This window comes from Emys orbicularis, chromosome 1 (assembly GCF_028017835.1).
Source record: "Emys orbicularis isolate rEmyOrb1 chromosome 1, rEmyOrb1.hap1, whole genome shotgun sequence".
Taxonomy (NCBI): domain Eukaryota; kingdom Metazoa; phylum Chordata; order Testudines; family Emydidae; genus Emys; species Emys orbicularis.
In genome coordinates this window covers 267,791,444-267,809,109 of record NC_088683.1, presented here as the reverse complement: position 1 = coordinate 267,809,109, position 17,666 = coordinate 267,791,444, and the positions used below count along the sequence as shown (strand labels likewise).

At 41.2% G+C, this 17,666-nt stretch overlaps 1 protein-coding gene across 5 annotated transcripts in view; it reads left to right on the top strand.

The window, feature by feature from the left end:
• PCCA (propionyl-CoA carboxylase subunit alpha) overlaps nucleotides 1-17,666 on the top strand; it is a 421,040-nt gene that overhangs the window by 234,298 nt on the left and 169,076 nt on the right. For all 5 annotated transcript variants that reach the window (XM_065409497.1, XM_065409531.1, XM_065409513.1 and 2 more), the window contains one exon: nucleotides 9,330-9,440. In XM_065409497.1, the coding sequence (XP_065265569.1) occupies nucleotides 9,330-9,440 (111 nt within the window). The remainder of the gene's footprint in view (nucleotides 1-9,329; nucleotides 9,441-17,666) is intronic.

Genomic DNA, 17,666 nt, shown 5'->3' with positions numbered 1-17,666 from the left:
AACAAAAGAACCAGGGGTCACCCAATGAAAATTGGCAACAAGTTTAAAACAAACACAAGGAATACTTCACACAACTCACAGTCTGCCTATGGAACTCATTGCCAGGGGATTTTATGAAGGCAAAAAGTATAACTGGATTCAAAAAAGGATTAGATAAGTTCACGGAGGATAGGTCCATCAATGGCAGTTAACCAAAATGGTCAGGGATGCAGCCCCATGTTCTGGGTGTCCCTAAAACTCCAACTGCCAGAAGCTCGGACTGGACGCATCTGGCACTGGCCACTGTCAGAACACAAGATAGTGGGCTAGGTGGACCATTGGTCTGACCCAGTATCGCCATTCTTATGTTCTTATTGTTTAATGTTACCCTGTATGGGTTCCAGTGTGGGGTGGTAGGTGACAACTAGGGGTGTGCTGTTGGAGGTTTTTTTTTCTGTATTGAAGCAGAATGAACTCAGAGAATAACTAATGAACACTCTTTACAAAACAATCACTCCACATCTGATCTCTTAGTTGTCATCCTCAAAGGAAACTTGCAGAACACCTTCAAAAGACAAGCCTGGGAACTTAAATTCATAACTTTGCTGGACACTGAAAATCATGGTTTTAATAAAGACACTGGATTAATGGTTTATTACAAAAACCTGTAACTCACTAATCCCTCTTTGTCCTGTGACTGCAGAGATGTGAATGGGCCACTTCACCTTGGATGGTCTCATAGAATATGTGTTAACTACTTATGATAAATAATCTGTTTTACTTGGTATTTAGTTGAGACACTCTGAGGGCTTGTGTGCACTGCTGTAGAGCTTCAGTGAAGACACTCCCCATGCTGACGGGAGAGGTCCTCCCATTGGCATTGGAAATACGCCTTCCTGAGAGATGGTGGCTAGGTCGATGGTAGAATTCTGGCGATTAGGTCAGTTTAACTGCGTTGCTCAAGGATGAGGATTTTTCACACCCCTGAGCAACAAAGTTATACCAACCCAATTTCCTAGTGTACACCAGGCTTGAGTACCTTTTCCAGACCTGAAGAAGAGATCTGTGTAGCTCGAAAGTTTTCTTTTTCACCAATAATAGTCTAATAAAAGATATTGCCTCACCTACCTTGTCTCTCTAATATCCTGGGATTAATATGGCTACAACAACACCACAAACAACAATGGAAGATATTGAATTTTGCTGTCTGAAATGGAAACTGCACAATATGAAGAAAAAGGAAGCAAAACTAAACAGTGACATCTACTTTCTTAGAAAATGCAAGAAAGAAAATATCCTAGAGGATTCACCATCTGTAACCCTCTAACTACTACATACAATTCCAAGTATGCCGAACAACTCTGCAGAAGGACTTCAGAAAAATTGAGTAACTATCTCCTGCCCCTCATATACTCCAGAAGGGACCACCTCAAACAAGAAATCGTCACATAATTCTGCTCCAGGATAAACCGTTGCACCCGGACCCACCACGTGGACACTATACAACACCCCAACCGTGTCTATTTATCAAGACTACCCCTAACTGGAGCAGAATTATCTGTTCTCTCCAAGGGATTAACTTCTACCCCATCAGAGAACCTGATACCATACTAACTTGTGGAGAACTAGAAGAATTCTTTCGCCGACTCCGCCTCAAAGAATTCTTTCACAACAATGATGATACCAGCCACACCTACCTCCTCCCCTCCAACCGTCATAAGAATAAAGAATCATATGATGGACAGCTCGTGGATGAAACCACACACTTGATCATTACTCTGAGTGTTTCAGGAAAACAAAAGATTGTGAAATCCTTAACAAACATCACATCCAACACAATCTCTCTGTGGCTCAGAAAACAGCTATATAGTCCCTGAAATCTAACTACCAGAAGACAAAAGTGGTGCCATTATAGTTCTCAACAGTGATGACTACGTCAAGCCAACTGCCAACTCTTCGACACCATCTACTATAAAGAACTCAAAGAAAACCCCATACCACAGTTCACCCAGGAATTTAAGGATATCATCAAATCCTTCCCCAAGCAACTCCAAGAGAAACTCTACAACATGACACCCCTCCCCCCAAACCTTCTACAGGATTCCCAAGATACACAAAGAAGGGAACAGAGGCAGATCCAGCATATCCGACCATGGCACTCTTACTGAAGGAATATCAGAACTCACAGAAACCATCATCAAACCACTCACCACACAAAGGGTCAGCTTCCTCCCAGGACACAGCCGTCTTCCTCCACAAACTCTGCAACCGTAACAACCTCCCTCAGAACACCATTATGGCAACCATGGATTTCGCCTCCCTATACACAAATATCCCTCACAATGTGGGGGATATTTGTGTATATGTCTGCCTCACATATCTACAAGACAATGGACAACGCTCCGATAGCCATCTCAAACATATTGCCAAACTTATCCATTCCATCTTCACTCATAACAATTTTACGTTCAACAACACACTTTGTCCAAATCATGAGAACATCAAGGAGTACTAGGAATGCTCCCCAGAAAGCCAACCTCTTCATTGGCCGAAGAGTCCTTGATGAAGAATTTCTGGACAAATACACCACGAAACCAAAGATATATCTGAGATGCATTGATATTTTCATCCTCTTGACAATGACCTAAACTGCCTCATAGACTTCCTCCACATCTTCAACAGCTACCAGCCATCCATCAAACTCTCTCTAGAACACTCCCATACCAGCATCAACTCCCCGGACACCACAATGAGAACCCTACAGACAACAATGTACAAGAAACCCATGGATAATCACATTTTCCTTCAAAGATCCAGTAACCACCTGTAGCGAGGCGGTGGGATACCCCACAGCCCCGCTGAGAGCCGAACCTCCCCTAACACCAACGTGGGTGGAGCCACTGGTTCCGGCACCCGCCCCTCAGAGGTCATGGCGCCGACCCAGAAGTATAAAAGCCCGCCTGCAGAGCTCAGTGGAGAACAAGCCGCCGGAGAGAGCAGACGTCTGTGGCCGAGCTCCCGCTTGGGAGACTGCAGCAGGCCGCGACCGGCCTGAGGACTCACCAGGCCAGCCGAGCCTACCCCTCGCCCGTTACCCCGAGGAGGACTGGCCGAGCCTGCCCCTTTCCAGCTACCCCGAGGAGGAGCCGAGCCTGCCCCTTTCCAGCTATCCCGAGGAGGAGCCAAACCTACCCTTCGCTACCTACCCGGAGGAACCGATGCTGGTGGAGACTACCGAGGATACTAGTACGGCCCAGGTACCCTACGAGGGGGAGTGTGGAAGTAGCCCAGGGGTCGCCGACCCCAGTCTGGCTGCAGCACTGCCAGAGCCTATGTCAGTGTGTTGCGGCCAGGATCCTCACTGACAGCAGCGAGTTTCCGCCACTGCTAGGCCCCCGGGCTGGGACGCAGTGGAGTGGGAGGGCCTGCGTCCCCCCTGCCACCCACTCCTTGGGTGGCAGACTCCCCCCTTTCCCAGGCCTAGAGAGGCTGGGACCTCTCGCTCATTGACTAAGCCCCTGCTTAAGGGCCTGGGTTCCTGACTATTTGATTGCTGCCCCGCCCTGACCTAGGGCCTGGGCCGCTACAAACGCATTGACTCAGCCCCTGCTTAAGGGCCTGAGCCCCTAACCGTGTGTTTGCTGTCCCACACTACCGCTGGACCAGGACTGACGGCGGACCAGAGCGAGGCGGTGGGATACCCCACAGCCCCGCTGAGGGCCGAACCTCCACCGAGACTTCTACACCACCCCAGACACACCAAGGAATCTGTTATCTATAGCCAAGTCCTCAGATACCACAGAATATATTCTGAGGAGAAAGTCTGGGATACACATCTTAACAGATTTAAAACTGCCTTCACCAAACGAGGACATTCCACCAGCGAAGCAGATCGCATCATGCAACGGGCCACACAAATACCCTGTGAGAACCTATTTCAATAAAGAAACTAATCTACTTTGCATCACACACCCCTAGTTGTCACCAGCATCCCACACTGGAATCCATATGGGGTATCATTAAAAAATTACATCCCATACGTGATGGGGTCAACATCTGGAAAGATTTCTTTCCCAAACACATTCTTTTGGCTTTCAGATAACCCCCACCCCCCCACAGTCACTCCAAGTGCATCATCAGAAGGACATTCCCCATAGACCAGGACCACCAACCCAAAGCAGGCCCAGGCCCTGCCATAACAACAGATGTAAAACCTGTAGACATATCTCAACTGCTGCGATGATCATCGTCTGGAATTGTAACTCAGTGTAGTACTTGAATTTATTTAGTTAGTTAGTTAGTTTTTGAGGTCCAAATGAAATGGAATACCTACTTAATGTAATAACTTGTAAAGTACAATACTAGAGTATTTTTTTTCAGACTAGCATTGCTAAATTATCATCAATCAATTCAAACTCTGCATAAAATGAATGTTATGTTTTAGCAATCAATAAGTATGCAAATAAAGTTCTTTCCATTCCACTTAACACAATTAAAATTCTCAGCAAGTTAAATATATTGAATTGTTTATCTGCGGAGAGGCATGTAGGGCTCCAATTAAGTTTACATGGATAAATGCAGATTTATGTTTGTGAATGTCAAGCTGACAGAAGCTTAATACTGTAAAAGGGCTAATCAACACTGAATATGTTTAGTGTCAGTAAATATTTATTGTGAAAATGTTGCTCATGGAATGCTAAGGCACAAAACCAAGTTTATTTTGCTTTTTAATGACTAAATACTGTAATTTGTATATCATCCCATCCGCATCCCTTCTGTATAATTTTGCTTTGTACAAAATTATTTTTATCACTTCATCACTTTGATGATGGTATTGGAGAAGGATGACACATGAGCTTGGCTGTAGGTTTTTTTTTTAATTAATTTAAAAAGGGGTGAATTTACTGGTATTTGTGGTTTTGTTCCATGAGCATATTCCAGATAGCATGGAGCTGGACCAGGTACAGTGCAGATAGGCAGGCAATATGCAGATTTCATCATATAACTCTGACAGTGGATTTTGGGCCTTCTGTTCCTAAACAAGGATACCAAGATTACTAATCAAACTATGCCAAATTGTTTTGGTTTTGCAATGTGCACAGGTATTCACTAGGAAGTTGGTTCAGATCACAAAATTAATTGGACCCAAGTGATGTTATATATAGTGTTAGGTCTCCTTAAATTAAAAGCTAGGGCATTGACCCAAAGAATCCTCATGCTTTTATGAGGCTGCTGTTGAGGAATATTGTCTCAAAATTAATAGATAGATGATAATAGATAAAGAATTAAAAGTACATCTTAAGAAGATCCTTTGTTTCATTAATACTTTACAGTGGACAATATGATGGAAAGAAGGAAAAAGAAATAAGAAAAATCTACTTGTTGGCAACTACTACTAAACTCTACTGTATTTTGCCTCACAGTGCATGTCTACACTTCACTAAAACACCCACAGTTGGCCCAGGTCAGCTGAATTTGGCTCGTGGGGCTCAGGTTGCAGAGGTATAAAATTGCAGTGTAGTTGCTTGGGCTGGACCCTGGGCTCTGAGACCCCACAAAGGGGAGGGTCCCAGAGCCTTGGCTCCAGTCTGAACCTGAATGTCTACATTGCAGTTTTCTAGCCCTGCAGCCCAAGCCTTGCAAGACTGAGTCAGCTGACATGACCCAGCCACGGGTGTTTTATTGCAGTGTAGACAAGAGGTCAGAGAGGAGAAACAACAAAGCTGTGATTGTGATCCTTATTTATACTGGCAACTCTCTTTACAATGTGAATGAGAGGTAGAGAAATAAAAGGTTGTTTTATGAAGGAAACAAAATGAAACTAAATTTTCATGATTTTTATCTCATGGTTTTCCAGATTACAAAATGTGATTTTTTTTTTTAATTATTTTATTTTTAAGTCCTGGGCTGATGGCAGAATTAGTCAGTTGCAGAATGGATATAATATAGTTCAGTTTAGTTTCTAACTTTGCATGAAATAAGCTGTGCCTGTTGGCCTCTGTTTGATCCTGTGAGAGTGGGGGCTAATGTCTGGCCAGTGTTTGGGAAGCAGCAGGTAGTCAGGAGCAAGCTGTTCTAGGGGTCCACGTTTCTGTAGCTTGGTAGTTATTCACACACAGATGGAGACCTTATGAACTTTGACAGAGGTCATGCTAAATTGCAAATCTAAAACTTCTAGACTTCTGAAGACTTAGGGTGGCACATTATTATTTTTTCAGTCTGTGATTAGGAACATCATTGAAGCTGTAAACTTACTTTTAAGGAGTAGATCAACCATCCATTCATTGTTTAAACAAGTGATCTTGGGAACAGATAGACAGTCTTTCATGGTACTTTGAAAGGAAACTATTGCATATTAAAATGCTAATTTACATATGTAGAACATACTTCTTATATTGCTTCTGAAACACCTAGGTTTGCCTGCTTTTATTGAACTTATAGAAGGACTTTTAGAGCTGAAAGCACTGCAGAAGCCTCTGATTTTTTTTCCTGTCACACATGGTTTGGAATGAATTAAGATATTCATGGTAGTTTTTGATTTCAGGTCTTTTGGGGCAATCAATTGAGACACCAAGATCTCTGTCATCTGTCATCAGCCATCATCTCAACAGGGATCTTATAGCGGTTTAGGAAAGAAAAACATGAGATGATATGGTTTCATATTGTAACATATTACATTTTGCATTCAATCAAAGTCAGAGAACACAGAAGGGCTACTCTGTGTTTTTAATTACGATTTTGAAGCTGCTCTTGAAAATCTGTCATATTTTAACTTACTGCAGTTTCTAGTCAAGTGGGAAAATTAGGGGAAAAGTCAATAGTTAGTCTTATGCTTGGGTAGCTCTGCTCTGTAGTATCCAAAATATAGATTATATGTATTCCCAGATTACATTCATTTATATTCTGTAACAGTTCTATGTTTTTACTAAATTGTTTGTTGGAGGTATAAAGAATGGAATGTTATATGTATGTAAACATCCAAGGAGCTTGGATGACCTAATCACTCAGGTGGCTTTGAAACTCTTCTTCTTTTAATCAGATGGTCAAATTCTCATAATTGAACTAGATGTACGGTGCTGGTTAATGGCTCATGAACTAGTCTTTAGAGCTACAACATTGTTTCATGAGGCCAAAGTCAGATTCCATGTGTTGAAAGTGGTTTCAGTATCGGCCACACAGAGAGCTAGAAAATTCACACCGGCAGCAGACTGTAGGGGGAAAATGTTTTTTAAAAGTGTGTGAACTGGGTTATGCATAAGATAACAAGAATGTTATTCATGTTTCTAAAGCTGGAGAAGGGAAAAGGAAAAAAATACTGCATTTAAAAAAAACATTCACTGTATTGCTGTGGCGGTATCTCCATTTCAAAAAAAAGAGAATGTAAATAGTTCGTTAGATCCGCAGTTGTGAAGTTTGACTATATTTACCTATTCCGGTGCAAATAGTACAGCGATTTCATATTTTATTATTTTTAATTATGGCTAACAGAAAGATCAGTTAAGCGGTCGTCAAGGTTGATGTGCAGTTTCTACTAATCCCTGAAAATGTATCTGTTAAGTGACAATCTCTAAAATACAAAGCTAGGAAGCTTTCCTCTGAATGTTAGAACTCTTAATGAAAGTGCCCAGCCCAGTTAATATTATATGGGTTATGCACTTCATATAATTACATAACTCTATAAACTTCTAAGGAATGCCATTATTTACTGTGGGACATTGTTCTCTAGCCAGATCTTTGTTATCCAAGAGCTCATGATGGCTCTTGGAAACCTTTTGTTAAAAGTCCTTCCCTAAATTAAAGGAAGAGTAAGGATAGTGATCTTTGATGGAGATTACCTCCTCTCTGGATACTCCTAAATTATCCTTTCCAGAGATGGCTCTCAGAAGAGAAAACTTTTTAACTTTAGAAATGGCTGAATTGCATCAATGGCAAATATAAGCAGTTTCACCAGGGAGGATGTTTTATTCTTGCTACCTCCATCCCCTCCATGCACCTCTACAAAGTCTTCACCTTCCACCGACATTTCAATGAAATCACATAGACTTAACAGCGTGTTGTGCTATTTATATAGTCAATATAGTTTTGTGAAAGAAATTTTAAATGTTTCTAGCAAAGTGGAGTTGAATGTAAGTTTGTTTTCCTAGAGGTTGTGGATATGAGAGATTTTTGCTTAAATGAGAAAATAAATGAACAGTTTACTCAGTTTTTCACTCTGTCTCTCTGTGGTAGATACTCCTGCAGTACATGGGGTTTATTGCAGAATGTTTTGAGGGAGCACTGTATTAAAATACAACTTGCATGCTTCTGAGCTATATTGTTGTGGGAGACTGTCAGAAGCAACAGAGAGCAGGGTTGTGTGGAGAGTTTTTAGTGGGGAATGTTGGAGTTCAATTCACCCAGGGATCCTGGCCTTCTCTGTCTCCTAGCAGTCAAAAGCTCCACTTCTTTGCTGGCACAATGTCCCCAAAAAGCAGTAAAATGGAGAAAAAAGACAAAATAAAATAAAAGGTGGGAGAAGAAAGAGACAGAATAGGATAAGCAGAAGGGAAAATGCAAAACCCAAGAACGAATATTTTACCTTTTGTGGCCATTAGTGCCATGTAATGCAGACGGGGAAAGGCACAGGGGAGTGAAAAAACTTGATTAGAGATTTGGCTGGGCAAGGTTGAGTAAGAGGATATGAAGATTGTATTCTAGAGAGGATGATGTGCAAGTATGAAGAAAGCACAGAGAAGTCTCTTAATTTTTTTTGTAAGATCTATATATAACCTTTATGAATTATAAATGACAAAACGTTATAAAATCTTATATAAATGCTTCAAACTGAATAGAGAGACAAGCTAGGTGAGGTCAAATCTTTTAATGGACCAGTGTTTTCATTGCTATGTAACTTTCCCAACAGGATGTCTCTAAAACATAAGAATGGCAAGGTGGGTGTGGTTAATGGGAAATGCTGAGCTTGTGGGTATGGCACTGAGACTCTGATGGGACTTCACTGAGCTCTCTTTAGGTCCTGCCTATATCTGGTTGGACTGAAGCAAAAACCTTATGGTCATTTTTTGCCCTTATTGACTTCATTAGGTTTTGGATCAGAGTCTGTCAGAGAGGTGAGAATTGCAAAGATTTATGTCTTAATTAAACTGAATCGTCCAGGAATAGCCAATGTCTGAATGTTAGGTGGACCACCCTCCTCAAAAAATGGTTCTGTCAGTGCCATGGTTGCCAAAGTGGTTGACTGGAATTCAGCCGGAGGGGAAAAAGCAGCCCCCTGAATCGGTTTTGTTTGTTGTTTCTTGGTATTGCTTGTGATTAACACATTCATCTGATTTGACTCAATGTTTTATTTATAGGTGTGACTCACAATATAGCTTTACTGCGAGAAGTGATAATCCATCCACGCTTTGTTCGGGGGGATGTCAGCACTAAATTTCTTCCCGATGTGTATCCTGATGGCTTTAAAGGTTTGTTCTCCCTTAAAATATTTGTGTGTGTGAAAGATTATCTTCATTCTTACAATTTCTGTTTACTTCTAGAGTGAATTGTTCTCTAATCAGTTTTTCAATTTTTAAACAAGATCATTATCTACAACATGTTTTGGAATTTTTAATAACAGGTTGCAAAATTGGAATTATTTTCCTTGAGCTTCAGAAAGACATCTTTGGCTTCAAACTGAAAATAAAAAAAAGTCAAATAATGGTCAGGAAAAACATATTACACATCATCTGATACTGAAAATGCAATAATAAACATCCTGCTGAATAGGGGCACAATCACAGGAGATGCTCAGCACTCATAACTCCTATTGACATATGGGTGGTCAGTGAGCATTTGAGGGCTCTAACATCTTGCAAGAGACACCATATCTGATTGGGCCCTGTGATACCATGGAAAATACAGACTCATTTATCGTTGTTAATATTAAATTCATAAGTAATAAAAGTGAGGGGAAATATTTTCTTTGTATTTATATAATCTGTTGCAAATGTAGTTGTTTTATTGAGAAATTAAACCTGTCAGGCAGTTTGATTTTTCCCCACAAGTTCTTATTTTTGGGACCCTTTGTCCTATCTGTCTAATTTAGTGATTATGCACATATACATTCCATAGCAGATGGATCTAGACTCCCTCAGAACAGACCAAGACCCATAAGGTCAGTGACAAAGAGGAAGCAATTTAGATCTCACCTTTACTATAGATCCTCTTTCCAGTAGTGGTCAAAAGACTTTACAAAAAGAAGGTTTAGACCTCCCTGAAGTGGCCAGTCGGCTTCGTCCACAGGCCCTTCTCACAGACAAGTTCAACATCCAAGCAGTCATGGTGACTGATCGAGGACAGCACACTGACCACATCCACCTATTCCTTCCATTGGAAGATGCCTGTCTCTCTGTGTTTGGAAAGAGATCATGTCAGACAAGTAAGTGCTCAGCACAGTGAAGGAGGGATATGTTAGAATCATAGAACTGGAAGGGACCTCGAGAGGTCATCTAGTCCAGTCCCCTGCACTAAGGCAGGACTAAGTATTATCTAGACCATCCCTGACAGGTGTTTGTCTGACCTGCTCTTAAAATCCCCAATGATGGAGATTCCACAACCTCCCTAGGCAATTTATTCCAGTGCTGAACCACTCTGACAGTTAGGAAGTTTTTCCTAATGTCCAACCTAAACCGCCTTTGCTGCAATTTAAGCCCATTGCTTCTTGTCCTATCTTCAGAGGTTAAGAAGAACAATTTCTCTCCCTCCTCCTTGTAATAACCTTTTATGTACTTTTATGTTATCCAGTTTATCTCCCTCTTCTGAGTTCCCCCTTCCACACACAAACCCCAGTCCCTTTTCAGGGTCCCTTCTCATGAGACCGTTTTGTTTCAAGAAGTACAGTCTCTTCTGGAATTGGGAGTGACAGAGGGAGGTCCCTTACCAACACAGAGGGAAAGTCATCTGCTCATGGTATTTCCTGGTCTCAAAGTTTTCTGGTGGCCTTCATCCCATTCTAGATCTAAGAAAGCTGAACTTCATCATCAAGAAAGCAAAGTTCAGGATGGTCACCCTCACTTCTTCCTTGGGGATTAGAGATTGGCATGGTGCCTTAGATTTACAGGATGTTTACATGTGGCAATACCTTTCGGCTACAGGAAATTATTTTGATTCATAGCAGACAACAACTGTTCTGGCACATGGTGCTCCCTTTTGGGCTGTCGTCAGCTCCGAGGGTCTTCACCAAGTGCATCTCAGTGGTGGCAGCCCACCTATAATATTTAGGCGTTCAGATATTTCCTTATCTGGACGATTGGCTAGTTTACAGTACATCAGGCAACCCCCAAATCCAAAACAGCATGCATGTCAGCAGGCAGCTGTTCTCTCATCTGAGCCTGAAACTACAGTTGGACAGATCAAAGTTATAATCAACACTATGACCCTGGTAACAAATGTGTCTACCAAGGGTTGGGGACCCACCTCAGTCAACTTCGGGCACAAGCTCTTTGGTCATCCCAGGAGTTCTCTCTCCACATAAATGTGCTGGAGTGCAGAGCTATTTGTTCGACTGGCGAGACATTTGTGTCTTCCGTCAACAACCATGTGATACATGTTCTTACAGACACCGCCAGTGCCATGTTTTATTTGAACAGGCAGAGAGGTGCAAGATCATCTCAGCTATGCAAGGAAGTAATCCACTTGTGGAATTATGTATAAAAAACAATGTCTTCCTCAAGGCATTCCACATTCCAGGAGTGAGGAACACAATTGCAGACACCCTTAGCAGGGATTTCATAGACCAACATGGGTGGTCAATCAGAAAGAACATTCTCCAAATCTTTCACCAGTGGGGGGGGGGTACCCAATGATAGACTTGTTTGCTACCAACCTGAACAACTAGTGGAAGAGATTTTGCTCCATGATTGGGGGCAGCTGGGGTTCCATTGCAGATGCGTTTCTTCTCCCCTGGTTCAATCATCTCCTATATGCATTCCCTCTTGTTCCTCCAATTCCAAGGATACTAAGGAAACTGAAGAGAAACAAAGCAACTTTAATCCTAGTGGCATTAGCCTGGCCAAGGCGCTACTGGTTCATTAATCTACATTGGTTTTCCATCACATCTCCAATAACTTTGCCCTAGTCAAGGATCATCTGTCTGAAAACCAGGGCAGGTCTCTGCATTCCAGTCTCCAATCTCTCCACCTCATGGAATGGATGATCTCTGGTTGAATGCTCACAAGAGATTGTGCTCCTGAGATGTTCAAGCCAAAAACAAATTTTAACTTCTCTTTATCTGTAAAATGTGTAAGAATCTAAATAAAATAATTAAGTAAATAAGAACTGATTTCAGTCTCAAGTTTCTACAGGTTTTATTATAAATTGAAGTTAACTTTTTAAATTATGAGATATATCTTGACAACTTTTCTATTAACCTACATTGCCCACTTTAAAGTAAATCTTTGCTTTGACTGGCATAAATGATAGTTTCTATAGTTATTTTAAAACACGTCTCTTCCCCCTATCTAAATTAATTTTCACCAATATAAAAATGCTTGCTTAGTTTGTTTCAGGCATTTTCTTTAAAAAGTTACTACGCCAATTTAAACTCTGTCAGGCATTCTCCGACTGGGAATACTACTACTTTGCTGCTCCTCACACTGTTCAGTCTAGACAGAGCATCAGGGTTTAGCAATGGCCTGGCACTAGATGAGGTATTTATATGGTCTCCATCACGATGGTGTCTGAGCACATCACAGTCTTTAGTGCATTGTGGTACTCCTGTGAGGTAGGGGTGTCACATTATACAGATGAGAAACTGAGGTACAGAGACACTAAAGTCACTCAAGTTCCCAGAAGAGAAATTGAACCACGGTCTCCTGAATGCCAATATAACTTCCTGTCCAGGGGACCATCCTCCGTCTTATCAAGGTCCTCTAACAGCTATGCCGAAAGTGTGGCTTTGTCCCTAACCCTAAATATTGTATTTTTCTAATGTTGGGGGAATTTTCTTTAAGTTGCACACTTCCTGGTTGTGGAAAAGGGTCTCTCTTACTCTACTGATAATGTAGGAGAGGGCTCCTATGTAGACAGGAAGTGGGGCATATGTTGGGGGTGTTGCAGAAGTCATGCTAAAACATATGAGACAGTGGGCAGGGGATCTATCACTTTTCCCGCCCCAGTAGTACCTAGTTTTGGGGTTTGGACCCCATATTGGATAGCATGGTGGTTTTAAGGGCATTCCTAACACAGTTCCCTCTCCTTCCTCTCTGTAATTTCTGTAATGAAGGTGATGAAAGAGGGTTGCATATTGCTCACATTGAGTGTCTGATGGAAACACTCATAGAAGTATTGCATTTGGGATGCTACAGGCAAGGGCTAAAGGGCTCTTTAGAAGTGTGAGAGACTTGAGTGATGCTTTGCGATTGCTTTTATTAAATGAAAAAGAGGAACCATGCAGTGTCTGACCACTTTTTAGGATAGAGTAGGGAGGACAGTTGCTATTGACTATGCCCAAAACTTTGCTCATCTTCCCACCCATTAGCACTGCTTCTTCCTCTTCATTTTAGGAAACAGTCAAACCCTACAGACTTCCTTTACACTCCTAAGGCATTCCAGGTGGCTTTCTTTCCTCCATGGGATCTAGGTTAGAACTTTATGGTCTTTCAGGAGACCCCCTTGCTCTTCAGAATGGCTGAGGATTCTTCTTTTTTCCATTTGAACATCAATTTTAGAAAGGGGTCTGTCCAGCCCCAAAAGATACTGCTCTCCTCCCTTTTCCCATATGCATTCTGAATAACTCAGAATCACACCTGCAGGCACCAGTATTGGCCTACAACTCACCATGTTCACAGGGGAGAAGCAGAGCCCAGCCACACTTCAATGACAAATTTGAGTCTTTCAGGAATTAGTGTCCTTAGTAATGTCAAACTTCCTGACTCAGATGAGTTGGTGTCTGACATTTATGCCAGCCAACCCCCAATTAATTTTTTTTATAAAACAAACACGAAGTTAGCATCCATTTATATTAATCTAAATTTAAATTATGCATTATACTTTCCATCTCATTAATTTTGTATTTAATTTTTGTTCACCCTGAACAGAAAATCACTATGTTAGTATTAAATGACGAGAGTGGGCACAAAACCAGTTGGGTGCGTGGTATGATTTTTTTGGTATTAGTAGGAAACTTTTTTCTGACAAAATGCAAATGAGATTGTTATGGAAAGAATGACCTTTTATGTAATTTAATTTGAAGTTGGTTATTTAAAGTAATTGCAAGAACCTTTTTGACGCAGCTTGGGGGATACGGGGCTAATATTGATTTAAACAGAGCATCAGAGAAATTAGAGAAAAATACCTCTTCTCCCATCTTTCTCCTGAAACAGGATTCTGCTCTTTACTTGTAATAGATGAGTGCAGACTAGTTTTAAATAACTCAAGCAGCAGAGCTTTCATCACTTTTGGTATGGTTTTTATTTTTATTTTAAAAATTAAAACATATCTATCTTGTATGTCCCTCTTCTCTGGTTTGTGGGCCAACAGCCTTAACAATCAGTGCTATGGCTCCACATATGAGGAAGCAGGAGCAACATCTGTCAAGGGGCCAGAGAATGTGCTGTGCCAAGAGGAGATGGGAGAAAGGTGTCTTTATACCACCTTCATGCCTCTTGAATTTTGGGTGGCTCTGGGATGTGGCTCCTGGTGTAAGTTAGAGCAGCCTCAGAGCTCTACAACTGAGACTGCATAGGAGGGCAAGGCAGGCCTATGTATGTTGTGCCCAAGCTGCTTCTGCCCCTGGAGAAATCATTTGGGCAACATAGGCCCCTCTACACCACGGAAATGGCATAAAGAAACTAGTGAGGGCTGGAATCTAGTGCAGGTTGTGCACTGGCATGGGACCTGAAGAATAGCGGATGCCATGGGAGAGGACCATTCCTAACCTGGAGTAGGAGTTTTAAGAGAGGTGCAGAGCTGAAGTTTACTGTGTGCCATTTTTCATGAGATTTGGCTTATGCCAGCCAGTTCACTGTGAGCCGCTGCACTGCCTTTATTTCATTAACTGTACATGATGCACCAAAGTGGTTGTACTTTTGATTGGCAGAGGAAAATGAATCTCTTTACTTATAGAGCTAGTTTATGTATTCTCTAAAGGGTATGGGAAGTCTGGCCAACCTGAGTACTACTAATCGCTCTCTTCCTTCAACAGTTAACCCTCCTTAACATATCAACTACTTATTTTCACAGCAGTTAATGAAATTTTAAAGCTCGCATTGTATAACACAACTTATTAATGATTCTGGGGATGCAGAAACATTCAGTGGGTTGAATAAAGATAAATTGGGAGCTGACTGCCTTTTTATGGTGGATGTAAAACATGAATGTAGTCCAGGAATCTACAATGTGCTGCAGCCAGGGTATTTTAGGGAGGTTGTAGCTTCTCTTTGAAATTCAGGAGCCACTGCTTCTCAAGTGGCTACTTTTCAAAGAGAAACTGTTTTTCTTCCTGTCCAGCCACCCCCATGAAGAGTGCTTCAGAGGTGACTGTTGCTTTTCAGATCTCACTGTTGCATGACTAATGCTAAGAGCTGGATTGTGATACTGTTACTCACATTGAATATTATCTTACTATTTGAGTAATCCCATTTAAAATCAACGAGGGCTATATGTGGGGTAAGGTAGTATTCAGTTTAAAATAAGAGTCTGGCTACGTGGTCCCAGTTTAGCCTCCTAAGTGGAAGTTAAACTTTAAAAGCAGCTTAACTGTGCACAGAGCACACTAGCAGAACAAGAGTGGGAGGGTCAGGGATACTGGAGTTTAGAACAGTAATAATGAAAATAATGCCAGAAAATTCTGATCAACTTTATAAAATAATTTAAATACGAGGGAAAATGGGTTTTTACTATCCTGTGCTTGAAATTAAGAGAGGTCACATGTGGACAGGTCATACTCTTATTTCTCACCATTGCTGATTTGCAGAAAGGAAAACAATATTAAAGAAGGCAGAAAAAGTTGACAAAAAGTTGAGGTGTGTCAGCAGGTTTTTTTAAGGAGGTATGCCGTTTCCTCACCCCCTGCCCCCGACCTATCTGAGTACTGTTACTATATTTTGCCTTTGATTTATTTCCCCCATTTCTCCCTGATTTCCATAATGATATGTTTGCAATATTGTGTAGCCATATTGGCCCCGGATTTTAGAGAGACAAGGTAGGTGAGCTCTGTGTGGCTTAAAGCTTGTCTCTTTCACCAACAGAAGTTGGTCCAATAAAAGATATTGGACTTTACCGTTACAGAGACAAGGGGAGTGTATGTTTACTGTATGGTCTAAATCTTGCAACTGGATCCATATGGACAGACCAGGGCTATCCAGTTTTAGTGTTGGTTCTCATGTTAGTGAGATGATCTAGTGATGACATGCGTGATCTTGCCTTTGTGGTAGATGTAAACACTTATGTCGATGTCAAAAGGCCCAATCACAACTTGACTTTAGACAATGAGTTCCAACAGTAACTTAATAAGGCCTTTCATTATGTGGTCATACAAAACTGTACCATCTCATACTATTTGGCAAATAACATAGTACAAACTATTGTTTGTAGCAACTGTGGATTTTTTCTGTAATATATTTTTCAAATGTATAGCTACATGAAAAATATGTTCTTGGAGTTTATAGTGACTCGATTAACTTCATAAATGTTGTGTGAGCATATAATGAAAAGACCCTTTTGTCATGAAGGGGGACTGTGCTATGTTAAGTAGAGTCTTACATTTCCTGAATTAAAGGGGAACCATAACTTTGACTTTCTTGACTTTTCAGCAGTTAACCTCTCAAGCCTTGACATTGTATTAAAGCAGTTTTTTCTTAGATAAGAAAAATAAACACTGACTATACAGTACATCGAAAGTAGTCTTAAATAGAATTTCAGAAGTCTATTTCCAAGGCTATGCTTCAATAAGATGTGTATCTAATTAATTCATTTTATCATTTTGTTTAATGTTATGCTCAACTCATATGTTATTTCATATATAATCAGTGTATGCTAAATAGATTTAAATTATAGGATTATAGATGTATAAGCATGGCAAGTATTCAGGAGTGATGAATGCAAGGCCTACAGGCTGAGACCTTTAAGATTTTAGTTTAGCCATACTAGGCCATAGGCTTAAGAACACTTGATGTGAGTGGCTGATCTAGGAACAACCCTGTGCCAGCAAGGCCACAAGATTACTGTAAAAGATGTGCCGGTAGGTGATGGTACAGAAACCTAGATCGCAATAGGCTGCAGTGTGTTGTCCAAGATCATGAGACACCTGATTGTCACATCATGGAATGTCCTGTCCTGATGCAGGTTACATGTTGTGCATAGATGCTAATGAGAATGTTTCTTAGTTCCTCTTAATCTATGAAAAATGGAGCACTCCAATATTCATGGGGTGTGGTAGTACAGATAAGGAAAAGAGTGTTGAAACCCTCATGCATATGCATAAGGTAGTAGGTGTGGTCAAAACAACAATGTAAAAGAGGTTCCCTGGTTGGGTAAAAGTGGGAAGACCCCAAGGGACGACCCAACAGGAAACCCCAGCAGGAACCATCCCTCTATTGACGATTCTCTGTTGAGAGGTCCATCGGACCCTAGAATATCTTTGAGGATGTTAGTATGACTACAGTCTTAGTCATTGCATGGGGTTTTGTAGGATTTATAGATGCATGGGAAAT